Source organism: Astatotilapia calliptera, chromosome 6 (genome assembly GCF_964374335.1).
Source record: "Astatotilapia calliptera chromosome 6, fAstCal68.1, whole genome shotgun sequence".
Lineage (NCBI taxonomy): Eukaryota > Metazoa > Chordata > Actinopteri > Cichliformes > Cichlidae > Astatotilapia > Astatotilapia calliptera.
The window spans coordinates 36990924-37001542 of record NC_137427.1 but is presented as its reverse complement, the minus strand read 5'-3'; the positions used below and the strand labels follow the sequence as shown (position 1 = coordinate 37001542).

Here is a 10619-nt window from a genome sequence, read left to right as displayed (position 1 = left end):
ATGATCAGACTTCCAGGAACCTTGTTTTTCTTCACTGCTGACTTTACTGTGTACTAAATGTGGCTGCAACTATAATCAAACCCATGAACTCATCGCAATTGGTTTTTCAGCAAACATTCCACATACTGTGTCCGAGTCTTGTCAACAGGATATTTGTCACACTGAAGAATTACTCCAGTCTTTTACAAACAGCCTGGCTTATTTATAGCTCTGCCTCTCACACTTTGTTGCAGCAGTGTTGCCATCCTCTCCTACATTAGAACAGCATGTGACCCATAAGTGGCAAAAATAATGGTAATGATTTGCCAGAACTACTAAATAACAGCTAAGCTGAGGAGTAAAAATTATAATTTTTCAGTATTTGGGGTCAGGGGGAGTTGTAATTGTGTGAGCTGTGTAAGTTCTTCTTTCATTTTTAATTCCTCTTCACCTCAGGTTCTGCTTCAATATGCGGTAAATGAGGAGGAAGTAGACGTGGGTGAAGGGTAATGTTAAAGGTGACAGGGATCTTACATGATAATGAGGATGATGACTGCACAACCGGAACAACCTGATCAGAGTCGCCTCCGTCGTTGAGTTTCGGGGTGTAGTTACACTCGAGGCAGCTGGCAGGAAGTTAATGATGAAGAAACCCTCAGGTTCTAAACACCACCTGCTGCTGTGTGCATTATTCAGCAGCGGCGTTTGGCCCCAGCTGCGGTGTTGCGTAACTCTTCTAATACCCCCTCACCGAATCGGTGTCAGGTCATGTTGGTAGGATGTGATTCAGAATTCTGTCATAATCCACAGGAAGTGGTACAACCAGCGAAGCTGTTCATTTGTGTGTGCGTGTGTTTGTATGTGTCTTAGTGTAAGCACAAGATTAGTGACAGCAAGCCAGACTGGCGCTGGGCTGTACCATCCTCCTCCTGTTTTAAAGGATTGACCCTCTAAACTGTGGCCTAATGTTGACTAGCAGACCTTTTGATCTGAAAAGGAGGTGTGTGTGTGTGTGTGTGTGTGTGTGTGTGTGTGTGTGTGTGTGTGTGTGTGTGTGTGTGTGTGTGTGTGTGTGTGTGTTTGAAACTTTAAACGTCAGTCTATTAGAACAAAGATTTCAGGACAACTCATTAACCTTTCTACATGTTTATTAGAAACATTTACAACATTAATTCAGTCACATGAATTAAAGAGCAGCTTTGAATGTGAGGTAACATCATTTCACAGACGAGACATGAACAAGGTGGTTTCAATGACATTAAAACACACACAGTTTAAATTAATGGGCTTCCAACCCCACGTGGACAGCCATGTGAACACAGTATGTAGGACAGTCCCCCAAGCAGTAGTATCGATTTATCAAAGTCCACAGCAGCAGCAGCTGAACGTGCATGTAAATGTATGCGCAGCAGTGTGTCTGCCTCAACTGTCCTTCCTTTTAACAGTGTTTCAGTGTGATATCCGGGTGTAAAGGCCGGGAAATCCCTGAATGCCCGGTTTTGTGTGTATGTGTGTGTGTACTGGTTTATGGTCAACTGTTAACCACTTCACTTCTTCTCTGTCTGACTCAAGTCTCTTTCTGCTGATTCACACATACACACACTTTGAGTCAGCGGCAGTCACTTGTTTGGACTCATTAAACTGAAGGTGAATCACCAGGAAACAAAAAGCAACACAACCAGTTCCCCTTCGGGTTCTTCCTCAAACTTTCCGCCGTCTCTCTTGCCGGCCCGCTTCTTCTCCTTGTGTGCTTTGTTGTTATCTGTGGGGGCTTTACAAGCCCGGCAGGCACACTGTGATTGACCGGAGAGCTCGGACCAGTGCCCCGGTAATCCCACTGTCCCGGGACTGCTGATGTAGGTCAGCTCCGCGGTGCGCAAAGGGATCACAGCGCCCTTATAGGTTAACGAGGAGTAGAGAATCACTCCGCTCTAAAGTCCCCATAGGAGGCTAATTTCTCCCTCCATCTGTTCAGAAGGCAGGTATAACCCGATTTAGAGACAAAGTGGTCAGGGACTCCCCGGCGCGACAGCTGCCGAGTGGGACCTCATACCTCTCTTCCCCGGGCTCCAGCCTCGCCCTCTTACTCGGGAGGAAGTCAGGCGCCGCCGACGCCTTCCCTCGGCGTTTCCTGGACTGCTTGGCAGGGCTTAAGTTCTCTTTGTCCTCTATGATTTCGCTATCACACCCGTCCTCCGTGTTGTCCGGCTCCCCTGGAGCCGTTTCGGTTGAGTTAAGTACCGGCTGGGGTTCTGGCTGAGGCTCTGGTAGCCGGGTTTGTTCCCCTGGGCTGGAGCTGGTGTCCATCGGCTCCTCCGGAGCTGACTGCGCCCCGCTCAGGACCTCGCTCTCCCGGGAAGAGTGATAGATGTCCCGGGCAGACCTCATGACCAGGGAGAGTAGGAGGCTCCGGTGAAGTCTCAGTCCTCCTCTCTGGGTCCTGGAGGCGTACAGCTTGCTTATAGACACGGCCAGGATCCGCCTGGCTTCGATGTTCACTTCCATTGCTGTTGTGGCACTCATTGTTTTTCTGTGCGTAATTGCGCACCGTTGTTTTGGCACTTTAACCAAAGGCGAAAGGCTGAGTTTAACTTTAGTTTCTAGCTTGTATTCTATCTTAGCTCAGACTCCGGCTCTTCTCCGTTTGTTGTCATCTGAGAAATGAGAGAGTGTGAGTAGCAGGGTGGTGTTTTATTTCCTCTCTGACGTAATGTGGACTTCATTCCTCTGTAAGTGACAAACAGGCGCCGCCCACACCTGATGTAGCTGTAGCAGCAGCACACACACACACACACACACACACACACACACACACACACACACACACACACACACACACACACACACACACACACACACACCATCTGTTCTGTCTAGCATTCCTTCCTCACAGTTTTGTCTTGTATTACTTGGATATCTTTCCCTTAGCTGTAATCAACTTGAATGGTGCTTTGGTTTCTAGTAACATATTTTCTTTTTATCATTTTCAAACTTTTCCATAAAACATTTTAAATATGTCAAACATGGTCTCAATGTTTGATGCATATTTTATTCAAAAATATTTTTATTTTATTTTATTATCATTGTAGGCTTAAATCGCCCTTTACTATCTATCTATCTATCTATCTATCTATCTATCTATCTATCTATCTATCTATCTATCTATCTATCTATCTATCTATCTATCTATCTATCTATCTATCTATCTATCTATCTAAAAAACTTGCTCGTGGCAACTTTACGAGCAGAGGTTTGAAACATGAGAGGCTATTGAGCACATCAGATGTCAGATGTGCTGCCTGGTGTTTAAGGATGTTTTTGAATGTAAAGTACCTTTAAAAAGCAATAAATGAAGAATGGTAATTGAGCAGCGTGAGATTAACCGCTGTTTACATTCGGGTAAAAACCCAGGCAGCAATTCGAAGAACTGACGTGGGAAAAGGAAGTGTGTTCAGTTTCTCGTGAGTTTTGGCTCCTCCTCTATATCACACAAGCACACAGAGCAGCATACTCGTGACTTCAGAGGACATTCCGTTGACTTACATGACTAGCTGTACTGTAACCATAACTAGCCCAGAGTGCTTGTTGTCTAAACTTAGCCCCAGTCCCAAACTTAAACCTTCAGATCTGACCAACTTGTTGTGTGTTTGTCACTTTAGCATGAAGACGCTCTATAACTAGCTTTAGGTCCCCACAACAGGAGTAACGCCTGGACCACACACTCATGCGCTCGCCGCGTCATTCACTCACACGTTCTGCCTCCATATATGGCTCATCCGGTAGCCTGGGAACGCGCACAGTGGAAAAGCCGTGACGCGAACGCGCAACCGCAGCCCTTCCTCCCCACGGTCCCCTCTGTCTCTGTGTGCCCGGTGGCGGTGGTGGCGTCATCTGTACTCCATATATGGAGTTATCACCGGTGTAAATAAGGTTACTTAGCAGCTGTACGACCGAAGTCAAACGGCAGGAGCCTTTCTGTCCGTGCTGCTTTCAAGTCCCATTGGAAATATGTTATCTTAGCCTAACAGCGCAGAAAAGCCTCAGATTCTGCAGGGAGAAATGCGTAATAGAAGTCTTTCCAGAGAGCAAACGGATGTGCACGCACTTTTATCAATCATTTTGTTATTTATCTCTCCCTTTATTTGGTAGGGACAATGAAATATGACAATAGGTGAAGGAAAAAGGCATAAAAGCTACAACGAGCTATTTCTTCCATTCAGATTGCAGCATCAGAGAAGTCAGCATGACAAAAGTAAATATTTTCACTTAGCCTACTTGTGTCATAAACCTGTCTGAGTTTGCTTTGTTTTTTTTTTCTACAAAAACGCTTAAATGCAAATTCTGGGTATTTAGTAAAGGTCAGTTTAAGGTTAATACGTGGGGATGATGGACTGTATATAAAAGATGGACACAGCTTTGTGACATTATCAATATATTTGTAAATTTGTGTTTTAAACTAAACTTGAACTAAAAAGCAGAAAAATGAATTTCTTATACTTTGAAGCATCTCACTGTGTGTGTGTGTGTGTGTGTGTGTGTGTGTGTGTGTGTGTGTGTGTGTGTGTGTGTGTGTGTGTGTGGAGGGGTGTGTGGGGGAGGACAGAAATAGTAAAGCAATCAAACAAAATGAACTCATACACCTGAAATCAGGCAAATTCCATAACTTAGTACAACTACAGTTATGCCCTCTCGTCAGGCACTCATTTTCATTTTTTTTTACGCCCACACGTAACTCTGCCTGTCACACAACTGCAAGTCAGTGCAGTATAATCATTGGCGCGGCATCCCAATTACACTCGTTATCACTAACACTGGTAATCATCGCCCTCAAGTGCTGTAAAACATGCAAGCGGTAACCATGGAAACGTTTCCCATCACTGCTTTTCCTTCCCTGATGACGTGGACATGGCACCAGAAACACAAACAATATATTGGATACAGCTTGCACTGCATGCACTGTCTTCTTTGTTATTCCAACTATACAATTTACTGGACGTGTAAAAGAATAGGGGCAATAAAGTGGGCTGCAATAGCTGCAATATATTTTTATGACTTTGCCAACAAAACATTGTCGTTTTAGCTGGTTGCTTTACATTTGATAGATTTTACTTTACACTTGGGTAAAAGAATAGAATTAGAAGATCACAAAGATGTTATCAGAGATCGCTTTAAATGTTCAGAAAAGCAAATGATCAAAGTTTATTGCTACTTGCAAGAATGCAAGTAGCAATAAACTACTTGCATTCTTTCTTTCAACAATCACGTAAGTTTTTGGTCTGAATCAGTAAAAATTGTAAAAAAATAAACTGATTTGTTGTTAGCAGTTTGTTTTTGTTTTTTTTATAATCACATTTTACTCCTAGTATGCACGTTTAATGAGCTATATAAGCTGAGCAGATCTTAAGCAAAGAAAACAACTAAACATGACTTCACTTGAGGTCTGTGGATCCGTCGCTATGGTGACAATGTTATGTGAGATTATACTTACACTGCCTCTGCCTAAGGCCAAATGTGAAGCGGGGAGTGTGAGTTGGTGTGTGTGTGTGTGTGCGCAGCAGACTAGAGGGCAGGGCCTGCTTTTTCACTGCGCAGTAATTCTTTGTATAGGATACAGTAAACAGTGGTTGGTAGTGCTGGGAGATGACCTAGTTGGCAAAGCAGACTACAGGTGGAAAGCATAGAAACAGTTGCTACAATGAACATTATATAATGGCTGAGATTTTATTAACATATGCCTACATTTTAAAGCGCCATAGCTGCTATCGTCTATTTTTTAAGGACGGTTGTTAATGCTCTTCAGTAGGATATCCACAGTCAAGGGAAAGAGAAAGTACACCCTATTTTAATCCCAAAGTTTTACCTATCAGGACAATAAAAAATAATTTAGTCCTTCCCAAATTAAAAAAATATATATATAGATAAATACAACCTTAGATAAACAACAGTGCATGACACATATTACACCACGTCGTCATCTGACAAAAGCTGAACCAAAATGTGGAAGCAGTGTGTGAAAATCTAAGAAAAATACAAGTACACCCCATGACTCAATAACTGTTAGAAGCATTTTTAGCAGCAATAATTTGAAGCATTTGTTTTCTGCACGACTTCATCACACTCACACATTGTTGTGGAGGGCTTTTGGCCCGCTCTTCTTGACAGTGTAGCTTCAGTTCATTGACAGTTGCAGGCATTCATATTTACACAACTCTTTTAAGGTCCCACCGTAGCATTTCAGTCAGGCTGTTTCCTGTTGTAGATTTGCTGGTGTTCTCGAGATCATTGCCATGTTATATGACCCAGTTTTTTCCAACGTTTGCTGTCAGACAGATGTGACACTGCAATACTTTGGTAAACAGAGGAGTTCGCCGTTGACTCAGTGACTGCAAGGCGTCCAAGTCCTGTGGTTGCAGAATAGGTCTAAATCACCCCTCCTCCACTTTGCTTGACAGTGGAGGTGTTTATACTGATCTGCTGTGTTTAGTTTCCAGCAAACATTGCCCTGTGTATTATGGCTAAACATCTCCACTTTGGTCTTGTCTGTCCACAGGACATTGATCCAGAAGTCTTGTGATTTGTTCAGCTTTGCAAACCAAGCTGCCGTGGGGGGTTTTTTTGGGGTTTTTTTAGATAGAAGAGTCTTTCTCCTGGCAACCCTTCCAAACAAGCCATACTGGTTCAGTCTTTGTCTAAATGTGCTGTCGTGAACTTCAATGTTTCGCATACCGGCTGAGGCCGGTCTGAGAGTCTGAGATGTAGCTCTTGGGACTTTTGCAGTTTCTCTTAGCATTGCTTGGTCGGACTTTGGAGTATATTTGCTTAGACCACCACTCCTGCGGAGATTGACAACTGTCTTCAATCTTTGAATAATCTTTCTCATTGTAGAATGACAGACTTCATTTTGTCTGAAAATGCCCCATAACCCATCCCAAGCTGATGGGCAGCAACTTCTTCTTTAATTCCATTGTAGAGGTTTTTCCTCCTCACCGTTGTGTTATCACACACCCAAATGCTCCAGATCAGCGAACTTTCAAAACCTCTGCTTTTTCTTAGTTGCTCACTCTTGCTGATGATCAGTTTGTCTTTACCTGGTTTTAAGACCTGCTGAGAAACCTGCTGTAAATCCAAAAGCACACACACACTCTCTACTTATTAGGTTGCAGCTTTACAAACTCTATTTTTATTTGAGTGCAACTTTGATTGAACATTTCCTCCGGGTAAACAAAGTAATTACTTTAGGAAAAGATATAAATAAATCTTATAAAGTTTGTATCTGTCTTGTGTGAAACTTGTATGAAAAGCATACAAGAGTGAAAACAGATATAAGATCCCTTGAAAAATTATATAAATGAAACTTGTATGTTTTGGATACTTACTAAAACAATATATGAAAGTAATGAGAAAGTGGCCACTTTCATGAGTAAACCATATAAGCCTTATATGATTCAGTATAGGCCACATCTTATGCAAGTCTTTTATAAATTTTTACTATTTCTTTTCCATATGGGAAGCGGAAAATAAATCTGAATTGATTCTTATATGCAACAGTCGCACACTCAGGTGTTTCCTTTTTCCAGTCCCAGCATCTCTGTTGTGAACTGCTTTTGTCTGTTTCATAGGAAAGCTTCTATAGATTAGCACATCTCCTTCTGAGCTACACATTTCTTGTGAGGCCCACATGTACTGTCACTTCCCATCATGCGCTTCCCATGAGACACTGAAAACAACACACACAAAATAAAAAAATAAAGCAAAACACACAGTTATAAGTACTCTTGCAGTCTTCTGTGTAACTGCACTTCCTTTTCTTTGTGCTAGTGTTCGTAACAATGCAACAAAATCTGCAATAATACCTGCTTTCTCACGAGCCAGTGGATAAATGGCAGATGTTTAGACAGCTTTGAAAAGCAGATGCAGTTTCTCAATAGAGCTGATTTACACTTGGCTCTGATTCTTGACAAAGGATTAACTGTGTGATAACCAAGAAATCATTTTTTACTTTTTATTTTTGTTAATTTTGTAACCAAAAGCTGCAAACACCCTGTGGTTCCAGCATCCTTGACTTTAAATCAGTGCCTCGACAAAAACAAGTGGTTTAAATAAATCACCTCGGTCTGCGAGGAAGTGCGAACGCACTTAGCAGCAGCAAGTTGCATTAGGTCATTCTTACTGGGAGCACTTAAAGGCACCACAAAGGAATGGGTCAGACTTCTATATTTAGACTCGCTTCTCTGACTGTTTTTTCCTGCTTGTTGACTCTGAGCCAGTTTCCCTTTTTATACCGGCATGATTTGGTTGAGTTCAGATCTTGTTTTGTTCCGCTAAAGAAGATTTTCCTGCTACATCACGGTGTTAGGGTAAAAATGAGTCAAGGTTTCCATCAAAGGCAGATCTGCCTTCAGCTGAGCTGGACAGTACTGAAGCAACGGCGACAGATCGAGTGACAGAACGAATGGAATTTGTAAGAATCAGAAACGTGTCCTCGTATCAGTTTTTTATCAAAGGGGTTTTTGAAGGTATTTTCCTCTTATTCAAACAGAACGTCGAAGGATGGTGGACATGAAACTGTACAGACTACAACTAGTTTTAAAGCATATTTGTGAAAAGTTTGTGACTGTGTTGTGCTGTATAATCACTAACTGTGTGGCAGGGGCTCAAACATTTGTCTGCCTAATGATGGTCCAGAAATGTGTTTACATATGACGCACACATAAACAAAGAGCAGGGCTTCTAAATGCAACAGAGGGAGACAGTTTTCCAAACGACGAAAATGAAAGCTTTTTGGATAATAAAGGCATTCAAACTTTGATTCTTCTTTCTTGTGTGCGTGTGTTTACATGTGCAATGGTTACCTCTCTATTTGTTTGTGGAATTTGTAAATCTAGATAAGCTTTTATGACATCACATTTATGACACGCTAACTGAAAGCCTGGGATAGTACCGGCTATGCGAACACAACAGCACTTTAAATCAACTTGTGACTTGTGTGTAAATGTTGACTTGGTGCTATTACCCCTCAAAAACTTGGGGTCACTTACAAAAAACCCTGGTTTTAAAAGAGAAGATCTTTACCTAATATGATGTGAAACTGGTCAGAAATATTGTAGATGATGAGTAGTTATTACTGGAATCAGAATCAGTGATCGTATTCCATTGAAATTCTGTTTCAATGTGTTTATGATCCTCGGTGGAATATCTATGTGTACATAGGCCCGCTGTCTACAACCACTCCTGTGTTCCAGTGACACATAGCTAATGACCTCCCACAGCTAGTGGGAGGTCATCAAGTTAAAAGGCATACTGATAATCAGAAAACCCCCTTTTCCAACTATGTAAGCATGACTAAAACATGTTGTGATTAAAGATACAATTACTTGTATCTTTAAGCTTCGACGTTTGTGCAATTGATTGCAGTCGGAAAATGGACGATAAGAAGAGACTATTTTCTGACCTTTCACAATCAAATCAAATCTTCAAAACAAAGAAATGAAGTCTATTCCACAAGGGGGGAAAATACGATTTCATACTACAGTTTCATCTAGACGAGAACAGGATGCCTCACTGGTCCTTATTAAATGACACCTAGAAGAGCCAGATTTCAGTGTTTTTTAAAAAGGAGTAGTACACCATGTTTCCCAAACACAGGGGGGGAAAAACACACTTTTTTATTTTAAAAAATCTGGTGAGTTTTGAAAGCTCCTCACACCCTCCACTGATGATGCTTCAGATGCTTGACTGGGCAAATTTACTCCTCGTTTGATCAGCTTGGTAGTTTTCAGCTGTACTAAAATAAGAGTTTAGTCTTTTAAATAAGAACAGTCACCACGAGTTCAACAAAGTGTTGCAAACATTCCTCACAGATTTTGTTGCGTATCAACACGATAGCATCACACAGTTTGTCAGATTTGCAGATTTGTCATTGGCAAGCCGACAATGATGAGAATCAGCCGTGCCGCCACATTCCAAACGTGCTCCATTGGACTGAGAGAACCTGGAACAGAAGACGGGACATTTATAGCTATAGCTGTGAATTTTCTCAGGACAGGATGGGAGGAATTGGGGGAGTGCAGGATGACGACAGGAAGGAAGGAAGGAGCTGGGCAGGACAGGGTGGGCTTGAGAAAAGCCCACAGAAATAGAGACAAATGGGTGGGACAGGACGGAGGCATGCAAACACGGCTGTGGAGGATTTGCCGAGCATGCTTTTTTTCTCTCCCCTAGCAACACCCTGCTATTATCCCTTTTTTTTCTTTCACCATTTTCATGGATTGTCTCAAATTAATTTCTAATAGGACCTCCATAGTGTCCAATGACACATCAGCCTAGGTCAGATTTCCACACTGAGGTTGGCGAAAGCACTTTCCATGAAACTGTTGTCATCATCAGATGGACTTTGCCCCTCTTGCTCACAGAATTTTCCATTACCTTTTCCAAATCTGCAGTACATGGTCTGCACTTTGTACTTGAATCAATCAAATAATATATACTATGTCCAGCTCCCATACCTGTTTTATCTACCTGTTTGTTTATAACAGTTTTATTCTTGTCCTTTGTGTTTATGCTTGTGACGAAGTCCCAGCAAATAGAGGCTCGGACAGCGCCTGCATAGCTGTTACTGAGCTGAGTTATATAACTACCAT

General features: G+C 42.0%; 1 protein-coding gene across 1 annotated transcript; it reads right to left on the bottom strand.

Moving 5' to 3' along the window:
• Nucleotides 1-1109: 1109 nt before the first annotated feature.
• On the bottom strand, nucleotides 1110-2709 carry ier2b (immediate early response 2b). Its single transcript, XM_026169372.2, has one exon. It carries the CDS (start codon nucleotides 2500-2502, stop codon nucleotides 1951-1953), a length of 552 nt encoding a protein of 183 aa, XP_026025157.1. The 5' UTR covers nucleotides 2503-2709; the 3' UTR covers nucleotides 1110-1950.
• Nucleotides 2710-10619: the final 7910 nt, after the last annotated feature.